The following is a 24502-nucleotide window of genomic DNA, read 5'->3' as shown; positions in this document are numbered from 1 at the left end:
CATATGTTTACATTGCCAAAGCAAGTGAAATAGATAATAAACAAAAATGAAATAATCCTAAAAAAAATTAACAGTAAACATTACACTCACAAGTTTTAAAGGAATAGACACATTTCAAATGTCATATTATGGCTATGTACTGTGTTATAATTAAGCAATAAGGCACGACGTGGTGTGGTATATGGCCAATATACCACAGCTAAGGGCTATTCTTCTGCACAACGCAACGCGGAATGCCTGGATACAGCCCTTAGCCATGATACAGTGCCTTGCGAAAGTATTCGGCCCCCTTGAACTTTGCGACCTTTTGCCACATTTCAGGCTTCAAACATAAAGATATAAAACTGTATTTTTTTGTGAAGAATCAACAACAAGTGGGACACAATCATGAAGTGGAACGACATTTATTGGATATTTCAAACTTTTTTAACAAATCAAAAACTGAAAAATTGGGCGTGCAAAATGATTCAGCCCCCTTAAGTTAATACTTTGTAGCGCCACCTTTTGCTGCGATTACAGCTGTAAGTCGCTTGGGGTATGTCTCTATCAGTTTTGCACATTGAGAGACTGAATTTTTTTCCCATTCCTCCTTGCAAAACAGCTCGAGCTCAGTGAGGTTGGATGGAGAGCATTTGTGAACAGCAGTTTTCAGTTCTTTCCACATATTCTCAAATGCCAATCAGCATTCAGGGCACGGACCACACAATTTATGATGATGTGCAAATAGTTAAAGTACAAAAGGGAAATTAATAAACATAAATATGGGTTGTATTTACAATGGTGTTTGTTCTTCACTGGTTGCCTTTATCTTGTGTCAACAGGTCACAAATCTTGCTGCTGTGATGGCACACTGTGCTATTTCACCCAATAGATATGGGAGTTGTTCAAATTGGATTTGTTTTGGAATTCTTTGTGGGTCTGTGTAATCTGAGGGGAATATTTGTCTCTAATATGGTCATACACATTTGACAGGAGTTTAGAAAGTGCAGCTCAGCTCTCTCCTCTCCTCTCCTCTCTCTCGCTCTATCTCTCTATGCTCTCTACTCTCCTACTCTCGCTACTCTCTCTAATCTCTCTCTCTCTCAACTTTCTCTCTCCCCTTTCTCTCTCTTCTTTTCATGTTCCTCAAGGTAGAGGCATCAAACTGCTTGCAACTGACAATACTGCTTATGACTGGGATGATTAAAGGCCAACGTAATTAGATGGAAGGAAATTCATTTTGGGACTGTCATTGCCCACCACCAACACCCATTACACACACACATACTGTACACACATAGCCTCCTTCCAGTTGGATTCAAGATGTTTCCTAAAATGGAAACTAGAGGTAAAGAGTCAGAAGTACGACCTAGCTTTGATCACAGTATCACTCCTCCCTAAGGTTTGTCAGGCTTCACCAGTTAGCAAATCATTTCAAATAAAGACAACATGTATCATGAAATTAGATTAAGCATGGCTCCAATATGTCATTCTCCTATCTGCATATATAATGCCAAAACTTTGCTTGTTTCCATTCTACACAGATGGTTGTTTTCATTGTAAATGTCTCATACCAAATTGTAATGAAATAATGTCCTAGATTATTTCATTTCCTCTCTTGTTGACGCTTTCCAAACGGCTGGTCTCCTCTGCTAAGAGATAACGACCAGTCAGGAAACAGCTGCTTTACTAGATGAGAACCAAGGGAAATAAGAAGAAAACAAAGAGCTCGAAAGCAAAGTAAAGTATCAGGGATTAGGGATAGAGAGATAGGGGAAGAGGAGGAGATGGGTATAGGATATTAGAGAAGAGGAGATATAGTCTTGTTTATATCCCAGAGCAGAAGATGCAGACAGTATCTGTAACAGGTTAAATGTCACAGAAGCTTGGATAAAGGAGCTGGAGAGCGTTCTAGATGTCTGCCCTTTGTATTGCCTTGTCTTCCATCCATCTCCTATTTGTTGGGCAGAGAGAGAAGAGAGGGGAGGGGTGGGGAGAAGGGGGTTTGTATGGGGGGGGGGGAGACTTACAAATTAAAGTAAAAGGAAAAGAAAGAAGAGGAAGAAGTGCTCTGAGCGTCTGGGAGTCCAGCATCGTGACCCGGGCTGATTTACGAACCCTCTCCTTTAATGAAATTGTTTCAGTGACAGAGTCGGTAAAAGCTCGTAATGGATTGGCTGCTCTAATGTAATGAAATTACTCCCTTTCTGACAAAAAAAGAAAGAGAAAGGGAGAGGGGGAGAAGATGAGGAGGGAGAAGAAGAGGAGGGGGAGTAGAGAAGGAGGAGGGATGCAATGTAATTAATAGAGAGCTGACAGACGGGGTGGGCTATAGCCAGCCTCTGTTCACGCTTCTTCTGCCCCCCCCCCCCCCCCCGCTCTCTATTTCTCTCCTCCACTCACGGGGCAGTGTTGAGACGGGGCAGTGTTGAGAGTGAGGTGATAGGCTGCAGCCAGACAGGCCACTTTAGCCAGCTGGTCCTTTCCTTCCCTGGCAGGTTGCGGTGAGGCAGAGGTGAGGGCTGAGATCTGAGTTTGTGCTGTACGCCCACTGGCTAGCCAGTAGCTACCTACCTTCAGCCCCTCCCAGCCACCTCCCTCACCATACTCAGCCACTGGCACTCCTCCTCCTGCAGCCCCCCCCCCCCCCCCCCAGTACCCTAAACCCCCACGTCTGCAGACAGACCTTCCGCTGACTCCTGTCTCTCATCCCTCCGCAGGCAACTGGACAGCAACCACATAAGCTGCATCGAAGATGGAGCCTTCCGAGCCCTCCGTGATCTGGAGATACTGTGAGTCCCCCTCCTCCTCATACCCTTCTCCTTCTCCTCTCTTCTGCAGGGACCGATCCTGCTCTTCCCTTTCTTCTCTTCTTTTCTCTATCTCTATGTCTCTCTATCTCTCTCACTATCTGTCTGTTTCTATCTCTCTATCTTAGTCTCTCTCTCTCTATCTCAATCTCTCTCTCTCTATATATATATATATATATATCTCTATTGCTCTATCTATTTATCTCTCTATCTCTCTCTCTATATATATGTATATATATATATATATATATATATCCTTCTATCTATATCTCTATCTCTCTAACTCTCTACTGTCTCTCTTCTGTTTTTTTCACTGTATTTCTCTGTCTTCTGTTCCCTGTGTGTTTTCTGTTGAATGTCTTTGAAGGGTAAAGTGTGTTGGATGTGAAGCTGCAGCAGCGCGGCGTACCTACCTGTGCATGCTGCTAGCGACAGCAGTGATCACCCTCCTGAGGTGTTAGTCCGTCCGCTGTGTGCCTTGTGTTTCTCCGTATCGACTGTGTGACCACCACGGTTTTATTGTCATTGTCATTCTGTGCTGCATTGTGACATTAAGCTGCTAGCTAGCGCCTCGCCAGGTGTTGTATTTGTTGGTCACTTTTCCAAGCATCCTCTCTCTGTGCATTGTTGCCTGTTAAAACTGTTTCTGCAGTCATCTACTGTGGTGTAATATACACTATTTCCTCTAGAGAACCAAGAATATTCAGGAAATAGCTTACTTCATTGAATGAGCCACAGGTTTACTGTAGCTTGTGTCTGGCATCGTGCACACAGTGTAAAGCTTTAAACCAGACAGACACTGGTGAGCTGCTGCTGTACTGCATCTGAAACTCTTACTGAGGCTAAGGCTGTTTCTGGGGGTCTAATCTAGTCTGGTCTGGTCCAGTCTGGTCCAGTCTAGTCTGGTCCGGTCTGGTCCAGTCTGGTCTGGTCCAGTCTGATATGGACTGGTCTAGTCTGGTCCGGTCTGGCCCAGTCTGGTCTGGTACAGTCTGGTCTGGTCCAGTCTAGTCTGGTCCGGTCTGGTCCAGTCTGGTCTGGTCCAGTCTGATATGGACTGGTCTAGTCTGGTCCAGTCTGGCCCAGTCTGGTCTGGTACAGTCTGGTCTGGTCTGTTCCAGTCTGGTCTGGTGCAGTTTGGTCTGTTCCAGTCGAGTCTGGTCTAGACTGGTCTAGTCTGGTCCGGTCTGGCCCAGTTTGGTCTGGTCTGGTCTGTTCCAATCTGGTCTGGTGCAGTCTGGTCTGGTCCAGTCGAGTCTGGTCTGGACTGGTCTAGTCTGGTCCGGTCTGGCCCAGTTTGGTCTGGTCTGTTCCAGTCTGGTCTGGTGCAGTTTGGTCTGGTCCAGTCGAGTCTGGTCTGGACTGGTCTAGTCTGGTCTTGCCTGGTCTGGGTTACAGGGGAGGGAGGTACATGCCCCTGCAGCACCCAGGCGGTGATGTCCTGGTGCAGACGAGTTCACTGGGGGCACCTCCAGTTCTCCAACCTCCAGGCCTCCAGTCTTCCAACCCTCCAGCCTCCAGCCTCTGCAAAGGTAAAGCCTTGGGGAGAAGAACTGGAATGAATATGATAGGACAGCACAGGACAGGACAACATAACTGGGGGAGAAAGATAGGGATTTCATTTCCCAGACACCACCCCATCCATCAGCTCATCGGCAGGGCACTAAATGCCATTGTCAACCGCACTGTTAGAGCAGGGAGGCTGTTCATTTTGAGTGTCCTCCTCCCCTTGTCCCAGCCCTGCTTCAGCTGGACTGGCTGTTCATTTTGAGTGTCCTCCTCCCCATGTCCTAGCCCTGCCTCAGCTCTTAGAGAAGGTAGTGATGGTTTTATGACCACAGCAAAAAAATGGCATGATGGAGATGAGATGGCGTTAGAGTTGGCTGACCACACCAGGCATAAATGTCAGTGTGTGTGGATTCAGTTTTTATTAGTAATACAGCACTTCCTCCTGCTCGACCACAGCCCATTACAAAAGTGTCTATTAGTGGAGAATGTGAAGATGTAAATACATGTGGTTTAAAGGTGCTAATTCCACCATATGTCCATGCAGCTGAAACATAGATAATTGGACTGGAGCACCAGGAAGGTGCTGTGATAGAAACCCATAATTTTAATTAGGTCATGCTCTCTTGGTAGATTAGGCTTTTTCTTTGAGCAATTTTCTCTCTTTTAATATAAAACAAAGTGTTGAATTGTATGGTGGCGTACCTAACACATTTTCTGAATAGATACGGGAGCTGAATGTGTCTTAATGCACAGGCCTATATCTGTTCCCCAGTGTAACAGTGGTGAATTGAAATTACAATTGGTTCCTGTCCATGGTGCAGAAGATGTCAATTTCTGTAGATAGCCAGAGTATTTGTACGTGTGCTGTCTTGTAGCCTTTGAATTGAACTCATAGATGAGAACCTGGTATCGCTGGTACCACTGGTATCACTGGTAACGCTGGTATCACTGGTACAACTGGTATTGCTGGTATCACTGGTAACGATGGTATCACTGGTACAACTGGTATTGCTGGTACCACTGGTATCACTGGTATCGCTGGTACCACTGGTACAACTGGTATCACTGGTATCGCTGGTACAACGGGTACCACAGGTATCGTTGGTACCACTGGTATCACTGGTATCACTGGTAACGCTGTTATCACTGGTACAACTGGTATCACTGGCAACTCTGGTATCACTGGTAACGCTGGTATCACTAGTACAACTGGTATCGCTGGTACCACTGGTGTCACTGGTATCGCTGGTACCACTGGTATCACTGGTAATGCTGGTATCACTGGTAACGCTGGTATCACTGGTACAACTGATATCACTGGCAACTCTGGTATCACTGGTAACGCTGGTATCACTAATGTTACTGTGTCACTGGTGTTACTGTATCACTGGTATCACTTTATCACTGGTATCACTTTATCACTGGTACCTCTGTATCACTGGTACCGCTTTATCACTGGTATCACTTTATCAATGGTATCACTTTATCACTGGTACCTCTGTATCACCTGTATCACTTTATCACTGGTATCATTTTATCACTGGTACCTCTGTATCACTGGTATCACTTTATCACTGGTATCACTTTATCACTGCTATCACTTTATCACTGGTATCACTTTATCACTGGTACCTCTGTATCACTGGTACCTATATCACTGGTATCACTGTATCACTGGTATCACATTATCACTGGTATCACGTTATCACTGGTATCACTTTATCACTGGTATCACTTTATCACTGGTATCACTTTATCACTGGTATCACTGGTATCACTTTATCACTGGTATCACTTTATCACTGGTACCTCTGTATCACTGGTACCACTGTGTCACTTGTACGTCTGTATCACTGGTATCACTTTATCACTGGTATCACGTTATCACTGGTACCACTGTGTCACTTGTACCACTGTGTCACTGGTATCACTGTATCACTGGTACCTCTGTATCACTGGTACCACTGTGTCACTGGTATCACTTTATCACTGGTACCACTGTGTCACTTGTACCTCTGTATCACTGGTATCACTGCACTAAAATCTTACCGTTCTGGGTATCTTTAATGTATTCTTCTATTTGATCTGGCAGGGCAACTATCGGTGCCCTCTACAAGAGCCTCCGGTAAAAGACGGACAAGCAAAGATAATGTATCATTGATGTAACAAACTCTCCGTGACCAGCCGTGTTTGTTCCAGATTCTTCCAGATTGTAAGACCACCGTGTTTTTGATGAATATTGTGGAGAACAACATTGTTGCATATTAGGAAATATGTGTTTTGTCTGGGAAGGGAAAGCCCAACAAAGAAAATGGGTCATTTTGATGTACGAAAATGGAAACTGGTTGACCAAATTATTTCCCAGACACAGTCAGATGGACGGCTTTTTATTGAAGCTGTCAATAAAAGTGTCAGTTTTATCAGCTCTCCTTTGTAGTTTGATCTCAACAACATATTGGGACCAAATAGCCTTTTAAAAACAGAAATCGGGGTGGTGGACACATTTTATGTTTCTAATCACAATGTTCATTAAACTTGAAATCAAAAAGAAGAACAGCATCTGACATCAGATTTAACAAGTCATTTAAAATAGTTAATTCCTATTGATGCATAGATGGCTGCCTCACATAGAAAATAACAAATACAAAAGCCTTAGCTTATTTCTCCTGAGAAGAATGACTTATACAATCACGTCAACTCGCTGTTAGATGTTAAGCATTCCCTCAAGTTGCTAATGAATAAGAACTGATTTAGTGGAGGGCACTAACGCTAAATAGGCTTCCATAATGAGTGCAGCTCCGTGACTTCAAATGACTGAATACAGTTTAACGCTTGCCAAGTTACACAAAATAAACGATTGGCTCTTTCTGGTGATGAATTGTAATTTGGATTTAACATAACTGTGGTAATGACTGAACTAATGACTTCAAAGTTATCTCGGACATTTTCTAATGTTGGGCGTGCCTTGCATCTCAATGAGATGGAGAAAGGTCTGGAGCCAGCCGAGCACACTGCATGGTGGGACAACATACAGCCTGGTGGGAGGATGGTTGGCTGGGGGAGATAAATGGGTTGAAGGGTTGGATGGGTGGAAGGGTTGGATGGGTGGAAGGGATTGATGGGTGGAGGGGATAGATGGGTGGAGGGGATAGATAGGTGGGGGGTAGATGGGTGGAGGGGATAGATGGGTGGGGGATAGATGGATGGAGGGGATACATGGGTGGGGGATAGATGGGTGGAGGGGATAGATGGGTGGAGGGGATAGATGGGTGGAGGGGATAGATGGGTGGAGGGGATAGATGGGTGGGGGATAGATGGGTGGAGGGGATAGATGGGTGGAGGGGATAGATGGGTGGAGGGGATAGATGGGTGGGGGATAGATGGGTGGAGGGGATAGATGGGTGGGAGATAGATGGGTGGGGGATAGATGGGTGGAGGGGATAGATGGGTGGAGGGGATAGATGGGTGGAGGGGATAGATGGGTGGGGGATAGATGGGTGGAGAGGATAGATGGGTGGAGGGGATAGATGGGTGGAGGGGATAGATGGGTGGAGGGGATAGATGGGTGGAGGGGATAGATGGGTGGAGGGGATAGATGGGTGGGGATAGATGGGTGGAGGGGATAGATGGGTGGAGGGGATAGATGGGTGGGGGATAGATGGGTGGAGGGGATAGATGGGTGGGGGATAGATGGTGGAGAGGATAGATGGGTGGAGGGGATAGATGGGTGGAGGGGATAGATGGGCTAATGTGCCACTGATTCTTTGATGATTATTCATAGGAGGGTTTCAGCTCTAAGGACATTTGATTATAATAAATTCCGCTTTTTATCTCAAGATCTCCTTGAAGATACTTGTCAAATGTGAGTTGCATCAGGCAGATGAATTCTGTTGTTTTTTTAAATCAGATTTTCACATTTGAATTAATCAAAATAGTAGCATTGTATTAGAACACTGATTAAGCAAATGTTCCCCTTAATTTACTGGTGCTAAATTTTATTTTTCATCTTTACTGAGTAAAATGATACTATTGAGAACTAGAAACTATCATGATGAAATATGAATTATAGTATGATATAAATGATAATTGATTGGTAGGTTTGGGGGTAGAAAGTTTTAAATCATTGGTTAAAGTTGTCCCAAACCTAATCAAGTCTGAAATGCTCTTTGAGAAGCCAAAGAGCATTTCAGACTTGCCTGCAGGTCATATTTGGAAACCCTCGTGTTCTTACCAGAGTGGTGCATGTCCGTCTTCCATCTTCCCCCCTCCTGCTGCACTCTCCAGAGTGCTGAATATTTTATGACCACTTTTTGTACAGAAATATCTGTCTCTCAATGAACGCTACTCTCTTTATTTTTGTACCGTCCGACCAGGGTCTGTCATTTTTTATGAGTGGAAGTGCAGCTGAGACATTTCCTTGCTACAGAATCTCAAGGTTACTTCCACGTCATCACACATTGATAAGAAGTTTTCACATTACCACGTACGACAGCCCCTCCCCTCGTCCATGCCAAACACTCATCTTTCAGTGTGTGCACTCTGCATTTTCCTGACAGGTTGGCCGGGACCTCTTTATTCCAACTAGAGTGAGTTAGTAACTCCATAACCGTCTGAATAGAGACATAGACTCCTTGTGTTAATACTGTGATTCCCCAGGCTTGTCTGATACTGCATTCTGCTTTATTACTGTTATTTTACCAAATGCATTCTTTCCCTTGGAGGTTACTGATGACCTCTTTAATATGAATAGACTTTAATGATGTTTTGGACCCGCTGGTGAGGGAAAGCACCTCTTTCACACAAAGACCCATGGTACACCAAATGGCACCACTCCCACCGCCCCTCCATCCCGCCTCGTTGCATATTGCCTTTGGACGTATCCCTGTGTTGTGTATTTGAACTGTTAAAATACATTGTTGGACTTGGTTGTGATGTGACTGGAGATTGTGTTAGCATGGTTTAGTGGGTGAGGTGGAGGAGTCCTGACACGTTATATATAGTGTGTTAACATGGTTTAGTGGGTGAGGTGGAGGAGTCCTGTCACGTTATATGTAGTGTGTTAGCATGGTTTAGTGGGTGAGGTGGAGGAGTCTGTCACGTTATATGTAGTGTGTTAGCATGGTTTAGTGGGTGAGGTGGAGGAGTCCTGTCACGTTATATGCAGTGTGTTAACATGGTTTAGTGGGTGAGGTGGAGGAGTCCTGACACGTTATATGTAGTGTGTTAGCATGGTTTAGTGGGTGAGGTGGAGGAGTCCTGACACGTTATATGTAGTGTGTTAGCATGGTTTAGTGGGTGAGGTGGAGGAGTCCTGACACGTTATATATAGTGTATTAGCATGGTTTAGTGGGTGAGGTGGAGGAGTCCTGTCACGTTATATGTAGTGTGTTTGCATGGTTTAGTGGGTGAGGTGGAGGAGTCCTGTCACGTTATATGCAGTGTATTAGCATGGTTTAGTGGGTGAGGTGGAGGAGTCCTGACACGTTATATGTAGTGTGTTAACATGGTTTAGTGGGTGAGGTGGAGGAGTCCTGTCACGTTATATGCAGTGGGTGAGGTGGAGGAGTCCTGTCACGTTATATGTAGTGTGTTAGCATGGTTTAGTGGGTGAGGTGGAGGAGTCTGTCACGTTATATGTAGTGTGTTAACATGGTTTAGTGGGTGAGGTGGAGGAGTCCTGACACGTTATATGTAGTGTGTTAGCATGGTTTAGTGGGTGAGGTGGAGGAGTCTGTCACGTTATATGTAGTGTGTTAGCATGGTTTAGTGGGTGAGGTGGGGGAGTCCTGACACATTGTATACAGTGTGTTAGCATGGTTTAGTGGGTGAGGTGGAGGAGTCTGTCACGTTATATGTAGTGTGTTAGCATGGTTTAGTGGGTGAGGTGGAGGAGTCCTGTCACGTTATATTCAGTGTGTTAGCATGGTTTAGTGGGTGAGGTGGAGGAGTCATGTCACGTTATATGTAGTGTGTTAGCATGGTTTAGTGGGTGAGGTGGAGGAGTCCTGTCACGTTATATGTAGTGTGTTAGCATGGTTTAGTGGTTGAGGTGGAGGAGTCCTGACACGTTATATGCAGTGTGTTAGCATGGTTTAGTGGGTGAGGTGGAGGAGTCTGTCACGTTATATGTAGTGTGTTAGCATGGTTTAGTGGGTGAGGTGGGGGAGTCCTGACACATTATATACAGTGTGTTAGCATGGTTTAGTGGGTGAGGTGGAGGAGTCTGTCACGTTATATGTAGTGTGTTAGCATGGTTTAGTGGGTGAGGTGGAGGAGTCCTGACACATTATATACAGTGTGTTAGCATGGTTTAGTGGGTGAGGTGGAGGAGTCCTGTCACGTTATATGTAGTGTGTTAACATGGTTTAGTGGGTGAGGTGGAGGAGTCCTGACACGTTATATGTAGTGTGTTAGCATGGTTTAGTGGTTGAGGTGGAGGTGTCCTGTCACGTTATATGCAGTGTGTTAGCATGGTTTAGTGGGTGAGGTGGAGGAGTCCTGTCACGTTATATGCAGTGTGTTAGCATGGTTTAGTGGGTGAGGTGGGGGAGTCCTGACACATTATATACAGTGTGTTAGCATAGTTTAGTGGGTGAGGTGGAGGAGTCTGTCACGTTATATGTAGTGTGTTAGCATGGTTTAGTGGGTGAGGTGGAGGAGTCTGTCACGTTATATGTAGTGTGTTAACATGGTTTAGTGGGTGAGGTGGAGAAGTCCTGTCACGTTATATGTAGTGTGTTAACATGGTTTAGTGGGTGAGGTGGAGGAGTCCTGTCACGTTATATGTAGTGTGTTAACATGGTTTAGTGGGTGAGGTGGAGGAGTCCTGTCACGTTATATGTAGTGTGTTAGCATGGTTTAGTGGGTGAGGTGGAGGAGTCCTGACACGTTATATGTAGTGTGTTAGCATGGTTTAGTGGGTGAGGTGGGGGAGTCCTGACACATTATATACAGTGTGTTAGCATGGTTTAGTGGGTGAGGTGGAGGAGTCTGTGACGTTATATGTAGTGTGTTAGCATGGTTTAGTGGGTGAGGTGGAGGAGTCCTGTCACGTTATATTCAGTGTGTTAGCATGGTTTAGTGGGTGAGGTGGAGGAGTCCTGTCACGTTATATGTAGTGTGTTAGCATGGTTTAGTGGGTGAGATGGAGGAGTCCTGTCACGTTATATGTAGTGTGTTAGCATGGTTTAGTGGTTGAGGTGGAGGAGTCCTGACACGTTATATGCAGTGTCTTAGCATGGTTTAGTGGGTGAGGTGGAGGAGTCTGTCACGTTATATGTAGTGTGTTAGCATGGTTTAGTGGGTGAGGTGGGGGAGTCCTGACACATTATATACAGTGTGTTAGCATGGTTTAGTGGGTGAGGTGGAGGAGTCTGTCACGTTATATGTAGTGTGTTAGCATGGTTTAGTGGGTGAGGTGGGGGAGTCCTGACACATTATATACAGTGTGTTAGCATGGTTTAGTGGGTGAGGTGGAGGAGTCTGTCACGTTATATGTAGTGTGTTAGCATGGTTTAGTGGGTGAGGTGGAGGAGTCCTGACACGTTATATGTAGTGTGTTAACATGGTTTAGTGGGTGAGGTGGAGGAGTCCTGTCACGTTATATGCAGTGTATTAGCATGGTTTAGTGGGTGAGGTGGAGGAGTCCTGACACGTTATATGTAGTGTGTTAACATGGTTTAGTGGGTGAGGTGGAGGAGTCCTGTCACGTTATATGTAGTGTGTTAACATGGTTCAGTGGGTGAGGTGGAGGAGTCCTGTCACGTTATATGTAGTGTGTTAGCATGGTTTAGTGGGTGAGGTGGGGGAGTCCTGACACATTATATACAGTGTGTTAGCATGGTTTAGTGGGTGAGGTGGAGGAGTCCTGTCACGTTATATGTAGTGTGTTAACATGGTTTAGTGGGTGAGGTGGAGGAGTCCTGTCACGTTATATGCAGTGTATTAGCATGGTTTAGTGGGTGAGGTGGAGGAGTCCTGACACGTTATATGTAGTGTGTTAGCATGGTTTAGTGGGTGAGGTGGAGGAGTCCTGTCACGTTATATGCAGTGGGTGAGGTGGAGGAGTCCTGTCACGTTATATGTAGTGTGTTAGCATGGTTTAGTGGGTGAGGTGGAGGAGTCCTGACACGTTATATGTAGTGCGTTAGCATGGTTTAGTGGGTGAGGTGGAGGAGTCCTGTCAAGTTATATGCAGTGTGTTAGCATGGTTTAGTGGGTGAGGTGGAGGAGGCCTGTCACGTTATATGTAGTGTGTTAGCATGGTTTAGTGGGTGAGGTGGAGGAGTCCTGACACGTTATATGTAGTGTGTTAACATGGTTTAGTGGGTGAGGTGGAGGAGTCCTGTCACATTATATGCAGTGGGTGAGGTGGAGGAGTCCTGTCACGTCATATGTAGTGTGTTAGCATGGTTTAGTGGGTGAGGTGGAGGAGTCCTGTCACATTATATGCAGTGTGTTAGCATGGTTTAGCGGGTGAGGTGGAGGAGTCGGTCACGTTATATGTAGTGTGTTAGCATGGTTTAGTGGGTGAGGTGGGGGAGTCTGTCACGTTATATGTAGTGTGTTAGCATGGTTTAGTGGGTGAGGTGGGGGAGTCCTGACACATTGTATACAGTGTGTTAGCATGGTTTAGTGGGTGAGGTGGAGGAGTCTGTCACGTTATATGTAGTGTGTTAGCATGGTTTAGTGGGTGAGGTGGAGGAGTCCTGTCACGTTATATTCAGTGTGTTAGCATGGTTTAGTGGGTGAGGTGGAGGAGTCATGTCACGTTATATGTAGTGTGTTAGCATGGTTTAGTGGGTGAGGTGGAGGAGTCCTGTCACGTTATATGTAGTGTGTTAGCATGGTTTAGTGGTTGAGGTGGAGGAGTCCTGACACGTTATATGCAGTGTGTTAGCATGGTTTAGTGGGTGAGGTGGAGGAGTCTGTCACGTTATATGTAGTGTGTTAGCATGGTTTAGTGGGTGAGGTGGGGGAGTCCTGACACATTATATACAGTGTGTTAGCATGGTTTAGTGGGTGAGGTGGAGGAGTCTGTCACGTTATATGTAGTGTGTTAGCATGGTTTAGTGGGTGAGGTGGAGGAGTCCTGACACATTATATACAGTGTGTTAGCATGGTTTAGTGGGTGAGGTGGAGGAGTCCTGTCACGTTATATGTAGTGTGTTAACATGGTTTAGTGGGTGAGGTGGAGGAGTCCTGACACGTTATATGTAGTGTGTTAGCATGGTTTAGTGGTTGAGGTGGAGGTGTCCTGTCACGTTATATGCAGTGTGTTAGCATGGTTTAGTGGGTGAGGTGGAGGAGTCCTGTCACGTTATATGCAGTGTGTTAGCATGGTTTAGTGGGTGAGGTGGGGGAGTCCTGACACATTATATACAGTGTGTTAGCATAGTTTAGTGGGTGAGGTGGAGGAGTCTGTCACGTTATATGTAGTGTGTTAGCATGGTTTAGTGGGTGAGGTGGAGGAGTCTGTCACGTTATATGTAGTGTGTTAACATGGTTTAGTGGGTGAGGTGGAGGAGTCCTTTCACGTTATATGTAGTGTGTTAACATGGTTTAGTGGGTGAGGTGGAGGAGTCCTGTCACGTTATATGTAGTGTGTTAACATGGTTTAGTGGGTGAGGTGGAGGAGTCCTGTCACGTTATATGTAGTGTGTTAGCATGGTTTAGTGGGTGAGGTGGAGGAGTCCTGACACGTTATATGTAGTGTGTTAGCATGGTTTAGTGGGTGAGGTGGAGGAGTCTGTGACGTTATATGTAGTGTGTTAGCATGGTTTAGTGGGTGAGGTGGAGGAGTCCTGTCACGTTATATTCAGTGTGTTAGCATGGTTTAGTGGGTGAGGTGGAGGAGTCCTGTCACGTTATATGTAGTGTGTTAGCATGGTTTAGTGGGTGAGATGGAGGAGTCCTGTCACGTTATATGTAGTGTGTTAGCATGGTTTAGTGGTTGAGGTGGAGGAGTCCTGACACGTTATATGCAGTGTGTTAGCATGGTTTAGTGGGTGAGGTGGAGGAGTCTGTCACGTTATATGTAGTGTGTTAGCATGGTTTAGTGGGTGAGGTGGGGGAGTCCTGACACATTATATACAGTGTGTTAGCATGGTTTAGTGGGTGAGGTGGAGGAGTCTGTCACGTTATATGTAGTGTGTTAGCATGGTTTAGTGGGTGAGGTGGGGGAGTCCTGACACATTATATACAGTGTGTTAACATGGTTTAGTGGGTGAGGTGGAGGAGTCCTGTCACATTATATGCAGTGGGTGAGGTGGAGGAGTCCTGTCACGTCATATGTAGTGTGTTAGCATGGTTTAGTGGGTGAGGTGGAGGAGTCCTGTCACATTATATGCAGTGTGTTAGCATGGTTTAGCGGGTGAGGTGGAGGAGTCGGTCACGTTATATGTAGTGTGTTAGCATGGTTTAGTGGGTGAGGTGGGGGAGTCCTGACACATTATATACAGTGTGTTAGCATAGTTTAGTGGGTGAGGTGGAGGAGTCTGTCACGTTATATGTAGTGTGTTAGCATGGTTTAGTGGGTGAGGTGGATGAGTCCTGTCACGTTATATACAGTGTGTTAGCATGGTTTAGTGGGTGAGGTGGAGGAGTCCTGTCACGTTATATGTAGTGTGTTAGCATGGTTTAGTGGGTGAGGTGGAGGAGTCCTGTCACGTTATATGCAGTGTGTTAACATGGTTTAGTGGGTGAGGTGGAGGAGTCCTGTCACGTTATATGTAGTGTGTTAACATGGTTTAGTGGGAGAGGTTGAGGAGTCCTGTCACGTTATATGTAGTGTGTTCGCATGGTTTAGTAAGTGAGGTGGAGGAGTCTGTCACGTTATATGTAGTATGTTAGCATGGTTTAGTGGGTGAGGTGGATGAGTCCTGTCACGTTATATACAGTGTGTTAGCATGGTTTAGTGGGTGAGGTGGAGGAGTCCTGTCACGTTATATGTAGTGTGTTAGCATGGTTTAGTGGGTGAGGTGGAGGAGTCCTTACACGTTATATGTTGTGCGTTAGCATGGTTTAGTGGGTGAGGTGGAGGAGTCCTGTCACGTTATATGCAGTGTGTTAGCATGGTTTAGTGGGTGAGGTGGAGGAGGCCTGTCACGTTATATGTAGTGTGTTAGCATGGTTTAGTGGGTGAGGTGGAGGAGTCCTGACACGTTATATGTAGTGTGTTAACATGGTTTAGTGGGTGAGGTGGAGGAGTCCTGTCACATTATATGCAGTGGGTGAGGTGGAGGAGTCCTGTCACGTCATATGTAGTGTGTTAGCATGGTTTAGTGGGTGAGGTGGAGGAGTCCTGTCACATTATATGCAGTGTGTTAGCATGGTTTAGTGGGTGAGGTGGAGGAGTCGGTCACGTTATATGTAGTGTGTTAGCATGGTTTAGTGGGTGAGGTGGAGGAGTCCTGACACATTATATACAGTGTGTTAGCATAGTTTAGTGGGTGAGGTGGAGGAGTCTGTCACGTTATATGTAGTGTGTTAGCATGGTTTAGTGGGTGAGGTGGATGAGTCCTGTCACGTTATATGTAGTGTGTTAGCATGGTTTAGTGGGTGAGGTGGAGGAGTCCTGTCACGTTATATGTAGTGTGTTAACATGGTTTAGTGGGTGAGGTGGAGGAGTCCTGTCACGTTATATGTAGTGTGTTAACATGGTTTAGTGGGAGAGGTTGAGGAGTCCTGTCACGTTATATGTAGTGTGTTCGCATGGTTTAGTAAGTGAGGTGGAGGAGTCTGTCACGTTATATGTAGTATGTTAGCATGGTTTAGTGGGTGAGGTGGATGAGTCCTGTCACGTTATATACAGTGTGTTAGCATGGTTTAGTGGGTGAGGTGGAGGAGTCCTGTCACGTTATATGTAGTGTGTTAGCATGGTTTAGTGGGTGAGGTGGAGGAGTCCTTACACGTTATATGTTGTGCGTTAGCATGGTTTAGTGGGTGAGGTGGAGGAGTCCTGTCACGTTATATGCAGTGTGTTAGCATGGTTTAGTGGGTGAGGTGGAGGAGGCCTGTCACGTTATATGTAGTGTGTTAGCATGGTTTAGTGGGTGAGGTGGAGGAGTCCTGACACGTTATATGTAGTGTGTTAACATTGTTTAGTGGGTGAGGTAGAGGAGTCCTGTCATGTTATATGTAGTGTGTTAACATGGTTTAGTGGGTGAGGTGGAGGAGTCCTGTCACGTTATATGTAGTGTGTTAGCATGGTTTAGTGGGTGAGGTGGGGGAGTCCTTACACATTATATACAGTGTGTTAGCATGGTTTAGTGGGTGAGGTGGAGGAGTCTGTGACGTTATATGTAGTGTGTTAGCATGGTTTAGTGGGTGAGGTGGAGGAGTCCTGTCACGTTATATTCAGTGTGTTAGCATGGTTTAGTGGGTGAGGTGGAGGAGTCCTGTCATGTTATATGTAGTGTGTTAGCATGGTTTAGTGGGTGAGGTGGAGGAGTCCTGTCACGTTATATATGTAGTGTGTTAGCATGGTTTAGTGGTTGAGGTGGAGGAGTCCTGACACGTTATATGCAGTGTGTTAGCATGGTTTAGTGGGTGAGGTGGAGGAGTCTGTCACGTTATATGTAGTGTGTTAGCATGGTTTAGTGGGTGAGGTGGGGGAGTCCTGACACATTATATACAGTGTGTTAGCATGGTTTAGTGGGTGAGGTGGAGGAGTCTATCACGTTATATGTAGTGTGTTAGCATGGTTTAGTGGGTGAGGTGGAGGAGTCCTGACACGTTATATGTAGTGTGTTAACATGGTTTAGTGGGTGAGGTGGAGGAGTCCTGTCACGTTATATGCAGTGTATTAGCATGGTTTAGTGGGTGAGGTGGAGGAGTCCTGTCACGTTATATGTAGTGTGTTAACATGGTTTAGTGGGAGAGGTTGAGGAGTCCTGTCACGTTATATGTAGTGTGTTCGCATGGTTTAGTAAGTGAGGTGGAGGAGTCTGTCACGTTATATGTAGTATGTTAGCATGGTTTAGTGGGTGAGGTGGATGAGTCCTGTCACGTTATATACAGTGTGTTAGCATGGTTTAGTGGGTGAGGTGGAGGAGTCCTGTCACGTTATATGTAGTGTGTTAGCATGGTTTAGTGGGTGAGGTGGAGGAGTCCTTACACGTTATATGTTGTGCGTTAGCTTTTAGTGGGTGAGGTGGAGGAGTCCTGTCACGTTATATGCAGTGTGTTAGCATGGTTTAGTGGGTGAGGTGGAGGAGGCCTGTCACGTTATATGTAGTGTGTTAGCATGGTTTAGTGGGTGAGGTGGAGGAGTCCTGACACGTTATATGTAGTGTGTTAACATTGTTTAGTGGGTGAGGTGGAGGAGTCCTGTCATGTTATATGTAGTGTGTTAACATGGTTTAGTGGGTGAGGTGGAGGAGTCCTGTCACGTTATATGTAGTGTGTTAGCATGGTTTAGTGGGTGAGGTGGGGGAGTCCTTACACATTATATACAGTGTGTTAGCATGGTTTAGTGGGTGAGGTGGAGGAGTCTGTGACGTTATATGTAGTGTGTTAGCATGGTTTAGTGGGTGAGGTGGAGGAGTCCTGTCACGTTATATTCAGTGTGTTAGCATGGTTTAGTGGGTGAGGTGGAGGAGTCCTGTCACGTTATATGTAGTGTGTTAGCATGGTTTAGTGGGTGAGGTGGAGGAGTCCTGTCACGTTATATATGTAGTGTGTTAGCATGGTTTAGTGGTTGAGGTGGAGGAGTCCTGACACGTTATATGCAGTGTGTTAGCATGGTTTAGTGGGTGAGGTGGAGGAGTCTGTCACGTTATATGTAGTGTGTTAGCATGGTTTAGTGGGTGAGGTGGGGGAGTCCTGACACATTATATACAGTGTGTTAGCATGGTTTAGTGGGTGAGGTGGAGGAGTCTATCACGTTATATGTAGTGTGTTAGCATGGTTTAGTGGGTGAGGTGGAGGAGTCCTGACACGTTATATGTAGTGTGTTAACATGGTTTAGTGGGTGAGGTGGAGGAGTCCTGTCACGTTATATGCAGTGTATTAGCATGGTTTAGTGGGTGAGGTGGAGGAGTCCTGACACGTTATATGTAGTGTGTGTCACGAACCGGCTCAAAGCCCGTAACAAAGGGAGACAACGTGGAGATAAGGAGTAACAAAATATATTTATTAACTAAAGCAACTAAGGAAAATATACAATTATGTGTGTAATCAGTAATCAGTAGCGTAAGTGAGTGTTTTGCATGCATGAATGTGATAATGCAGGGTGTTGAAAGGTGCCAAAGCAAACAAACAAAAGGTCAACAAGAACCACAACACAATCTACAAATGTCTGCATGGAGAGAGTCTCCTCCATGAATGGGGAAGGGGTGTATTTATCCTGGGAAACACCTGGGCCCAGGTGTTTCCCATGTAGCTGACGACCCTCTCAACTCCGCCCACCGGCATCCTAATAAGGAAACAAGAACAAAGACAAAATACGGCAGACAGAGTGGGAGGGTCGTCACATTCCCCCCCATAAAACCGGGGACCAACAAGGACCCCGGAACAACATACCAGCCCCTGCAGTCCCAAATTTGTGAGGGGTTATGTGTTCACACTTACAATTTGCCCCAGCCAACCTCCTCCCCAAACCTCAGCAACCTTCGCACAGGAAGCAACATTTAAGAGGAACGAAGAATACAAGACCAGGAGGGAGCAGACAGGACAAGAGAGAACATGACAATAGGAAGCAATGGTCAGTCCCGTAAACATTTAGGAGCAGGGTGCATTACGCAGACCGAAACTCATAACCGAATATGAGTACAGACCAAAGGGTGTAATAAAGGCAGAGATTTCACGTGCCCTAGTCGTCAGTGGCACCTGCCAATAGCCTTTTAACAGGTCAAATTTGCTCACAAACTTAGCTGCACCGACTTGATCAACACAGTCCTCCATCCTAGGAAGAGGAAATTAATCTGGCTTTGTGACACTGTTTACCTTACGGTAGTCCGTACAAAATCGGTTTGTTCCATCCGGTTTACTGACCAAGATACAGGGAGAAGCCCAACTGGAGAAAGAAGGCTCTGCTATCTTACTCTCCAGCATGTACTTGACCTCAGCATCCAGACAACGTAGTTTCTCTGAAGAAACTCTATAGAACCGCTGACGAATGGGGTCAGCATCTCCAATGTCAATATCATGTTCCATTAAGTTTGTACGTGTAGGTGTATCAGAAAACAAACCTGGAAATCTCTGAATCAGACCAACCATCTCTTTCCGCCCATCAACAGGTAGGTGAGTGAGAAGACTGTCTAAGATATCCAGTTTTTCTGAATTTTTCAATCTACCCTGCAATATACAATCGTCAGGACCAGGAACATCTTCCTCCTCATGCACAGATCTAGCACGACAAGAACCCAAGGAAACAACGGTATCAGCCAAAAGAACAGGTTTAGCGTCCTCTGCAGAATCCCACTGTTCAGTCTCAGAGGAACGTGCATAATAGGGTTTTAACAGATTTACATGGCACAGCTGGTGTGCTTTCCTTCGTTCTGGAGTGGCCACTAGATAATTTTGCTCAGTGTACTGGCGCAACACTGTATATGGACCTTGAAACTTGGCTTGAAAAGGAGAACCAACAATCGGCAACAGAGCAAGAACCTGGTCACCCGGACTAAATTGACGAGGCTCAGCTCTGCGATCAAATATGCCCTTCATCCTCTCCTGTGAAGATGATAACTTCTCTTTAGCCATTTCACCAGCGGCATACAGCCGTCTCCGGAAATCACACACATACGATAACAGGGACTGAGGAGGCTCGGGAGACTTCCAGTCATCCTGGAGAACAGATAAAAGTCCACGCACCCTATGTCCAAACACAAGGTCATTTGGACTGAAACCCGTGCTCTCCTGTGAAACCTCCCTAGTGGCTAACAGTAACCAAGGCAACCCCTCCTCCCAATCCTTATCCATCTCAGTACAATAAGCTCTCAATAAAGACTTTAGAGTTTGATGGAAGCGTTCCAGTGCTCCTTGACTTTGCGCGTGATAGGCGCTAGACAAATTGTGTTTAATATGGAGCTGTTGAAGAACCTGACTAAACAGATTAGAGGTGAAATTCGATCCTTGATCACTCTGAATGACCTTAGGGATTCCAAACAATGAGAGAAACTGAGTCAAAGCTTTTAACACAGATTTAGTTGTGATAGATCGGAGAGGATAGGCAGCAGGAAACCTAGTGGTCTGACACATCACAGTGAACAGGTAACTGCTACCCTTTTTAGAACGAGGCAGGGGACCCACACAGTCAATAAGCAGATACTCAAAAGGTTGGCTGAGTACAGGAATAGGAAACAATGGTACCGGTTTAATAGCTTGATTAGGCTTACCAGTTAATTGACAGGTGTGACAAGTTTTTATAAAATCAGAAACATCCCTCTTTAATCTAGGCCAAAAGAAATGTCTTAAAATGCGATTGTAGGTTTTCCTCACCCCCATATGTCCAGCAACGTCGCTGTGGGAAGTTTCCAACACCAAGTCACGAAGCTTAACTGGTACAACAACCTGACTAATTGCCTCCCCCAGAAAACAACTATCATGAGACACCCACTTTCTCATCAGGACATCCTCTTGGAGAAAATAGCCATGGGCGACATCTCCCAACTGTTCTACAGGCACAATTTGGTCACGCAACTCTTCTAACGTGGGGTCATCCCGTTGCGCATTAATTAAATCTGAGCGGGTTACAGATAACGGAATAACAGGGAAAACAGTGGCATACTTCTTTGTATTATTATCATTAGTCGGCGCAGTGACCAATTCGCCACGGCTCATAGAACGTGTCACTGCACACGCAGAGAACACCTCTGGGAAACTCTGTACACTCTCGTCAGGAATCCCAACAAATGACGGCTTAGTGGAAACCACTAGAGATGGAAACACGGCAGGCCATACACGCTCACCAGCCAAGTTATTCCCAAGGATAACGTCGATACCCTCAATAGGCAGCGAAGGCCGCACTCCCACAACAACTTCACCTTTCACCAGTCCACAATCCAGCATCAGTTTATGCAATGGAACTGACAGAGTGTTCAAACCTATTCCCCTAATTAGAACACTATTCCCCAAATCAGTCTTAGCAGAAAAGGGTAACACAGATTCCAACACAAATGATTCAGAGGCACCTGTGTCTCTCAGGATCTTCACTGGCACTAGGTCTTTACTTCCTAACATAGACACAAAACCTTTCGTAATAAAAGGTAAATAGTCTGGATCAATATGGACTTTCACCTTCTCCTGGGCCTGAGGAAATGAGTCATGAGTGAACTGATGTGGAACAGGTGCAGCTAACGCGGTAGGTTTGGATTTAGCGTAAGCATCCTTTGACCTGAGAAGTGGACATTCGTTTTTCCAATGACCTGAACCTTTACAGTAGTGACACTCCTGCCCAAAGTCAGCTTTACCATGGGAGTCAGGCTCAACCTTAGTTGAATAGAACTCTGCCCGTGAACCAAAGTATCTCGGTGAGCGAAGCCCAAATCTATCCGAACGCCCCCACTCTTTCCGAATACGAGGCTCTGCAAAGACACTTTTGTGAGTCAACACATACTCGTCCGCCAAAACCGCAGCTTCAGTGACATTCTTTACTTTCTGTTCGTTAATATACGTGGCAATACGATCAGGAATTGTGTCCTTAAATTGTTCTAACATAATCAGATCACACAGCCCTTGGAAAGTCACAACTGCAGAGGCGGAACACCAGCGATTAAACTGTAAAGATAATTGTCGCGCAAATTCAACATGAGATTGCTTATCATCCCTTTTTAATGTTCTAAATCGTTGGCGGTAAGCCTCAGGGACCAATTCATAAATCTGTAACACAGCTGTTTTAACTTTATCATAATTGGCACTGTCGTGTACACTAAGAGCTGAATATGCTTCCTGCGCTTTACCAGTCAGCACACACTGCAACATTAAAGTGCGGTCAGAATCAGGCCAACTCCTAGCGTCAGCAACACGCTCAAACAACGAAAAGAATGTCTCGGGATCCCTTTCATTAAACTGAGGCAATAACCGTAAGTTCCCAACAATATCAAATGTCTCTGGGGCACGACCAAAAGAGGAACTACCCCTAGGTAAATCTGGATCACCTTCCCAAAACAAACTCTCCCCTGAGATCTTTCCTTCCCTAACCAACTCTATACGTTCTTGTTGCAACTTGATTTTAGCACGCTCCATATCTTGTTTAAATGCCAATTCCTTTTCATACTTTACACGATCATGCTCTAGCTTCTCACGATCATGCTCTAGCTTCTCACGATTACTTTGCCGATCATGCTCTAGCTGTAACAAAAGCAGTTCTTTCTGCTGTTCAAAAAGAAGACTACTTGGACTAACCGATGGAATGGCCATTGTAACGTTATGGGGAGACGACAAACTCTCAGTAGAGGCTGGCTCAGTGGTAACTTCAATAATACCACTCTCCATCAGTCATCACTCTCCAAGTTTAGTGGGTGAGGTGGAGGAGTCCTGTCACGTTATATGTAGTGTGTTAGCATGGTTTAGTGGGTGAGGTGGAGGAGTCCTGTCACGTTATATGTAGTGTGTTAACATGGTTTAGTGGGAGAGGTGGAGGAGTCCTGTCACGTTATATGTAGTGTGTTAGCATGGTTTAGTAAGTGAGGTGGAGGAGTCTGTCACGTTATATGTAGTGTGTTAGCATGGTTTAGTGGGTGAGGTGGATGAGTCCTGTCACGTTATATACAGTGTGTTAGCATGGTTTAGTGGGTGAGGTGGAGGAGTCCTGTCACGTTATATGTAGTGTGTTAGCATGGTTTAGTGGGTGAGGTGGAGGAGTCCTTACACGTTATATGTTGTGCGTTAGCATGGTTTAGTGGGTGAGGTGGAGGAGTCCTGTCACGTTATATGCAGTGTGTTAGCATGGTTTAGTGGGTGAGATGGAGGAGGCCTGTCACGTTATATGTAGTGTGTTAGCATGGTTTAGTGGGTGAGGTGGAGGAGTCCTGACACGTTATATGTAGTGTGTTAACATTGTTTAGTGGGTGAGGTGGAGGAGTCCTGTCACGTTATATGTAGTGTGTTAACATGGTTTAGTGGGTGAGGTGGAGGAGTCCTGTCACGTTATATGTAGTGTGTTAGCATAGTTTAGTGGGTGAGGTGGAGGAGTCTGTCACGTTATATGTAGTGTGTTAGCATGGTTTAGTGGGTGAGGTGGGGGAGTCCTGACACATTATATACAGTGTGTTAGCATGGTTTAGTGGGTGAGGTGGAGGAGTCTGTCACGTTATATGTAGTGTGTTAGCATGGTTTAGTGGGTGAGGTGGAGGAGTCCTGTCACGTTATATACAGTGTGTTAGCATGGTTTAGTGGGTGAGGTGGAGGAGTCCTGTCACGTTATATGTAGTGTGTTTGCATGGTTTAGTGGGTGAGGTGGGGGAGTCCTGACACATTATATACAGTGTGTTAGCATGGTTTAGTGGGTGAGGTGGAGGAGTCTGTCACGTTATATGTAGTGTGTTAGCATGGTTTAGTGGGTGAGGTGGAGGAGTCCTGTCACGTTATATGCAGTGTATTAGCATGGTTTAGTGGGTGAGGTGGAGGAGTCCTGACACGTTATATGTAGTGTGTTAGCATGGTTTAGTGGGTGAGGTGGAGGAGTCCTGTCATGTTATATGCAGTGTGTTAGCATGGTTTAGTGGGTGAGGTGGAGGAGTCCTGTCACGTTATATGCAGTGTGTTAGCATGGTTTAGTGGGTGAGGTGGAGGAGTCTGTCACGTTATATGTAGTGTGTTAGCATGGTTTAGTGGGTGAGGTGGATGAGTCCTGTCACGTTATATACAGTGTGTTAGCATGGTTTAGTGGGTGAGGTGGAGGAGTCCTGTCACGTTATATGTAGTGTGTTAGCATGGTTTAGTGGGTGAGGTGGAGGAGTCCTGTCACGTTATATGTAGTGTGTTAACAAGGTTTAGTGGGTGAGGTGGAGGAGTCCTGTCACGTTATATGTAGTGTGTTAACATGGTTTAGTGGGAGAGGTGGAGGAGTCCTGTCACGTTATATGTAGTGTGTTAGCATGGTTTAGTGGGTGAGGTGGAGGAGTCCTGACACGTTATATGTAGTGTGTTAGCATGGTTTAGTGGGTGAGGTGGGGGAGTCCTGACACATTATATACAGTGTGTTAGCATGGTTTAGTGGGTGAGGTGGAGGAGTCTGTCACATTATATGTAGTGTGTTAGCA

At 45.6% G+C, this 24502-nt stretch overlaps 1 protein-coding gene across 1 annotated transcript in view; it reads left to right on the top strand.

Annotated features, from left to right (window-relative positions):
* The window catches only part of slit3 (slit homolog 3 (Drosophila)), a 443755-nt gene that overhangs the window by 254483 nt on the left and 164770 nt on the right, over positions 1–24502 (top strand). The window contains 1 exon segment of the mRNA XM_036969807.2: positions 2700–2771. Within this exon segment, the coding sequence (XP_036825702.2) occupies positions 2700–2771 (72 nt within the window).

This window comes from Oncorhynchus mykiss, chromosome 25, assembly GCF_057628025.1.
Source record: "Oncorhynchus mykiss isolate SJ-2025 chromosome 25, ASM5762802v1, whole genome shotgun sequence".
Classification (NCBI taxonomy): Eukaryota; Metazoa; Chordata; class Actinopteri; order Salmoniformes; family Salmonidae; genus Oncorhynchus; species Oncorhynchus mykiss.
Note: the sequence above shows the minus strand (reverse complement) of the source record. Positions and strands in the feature narration are given on the sequence as shown.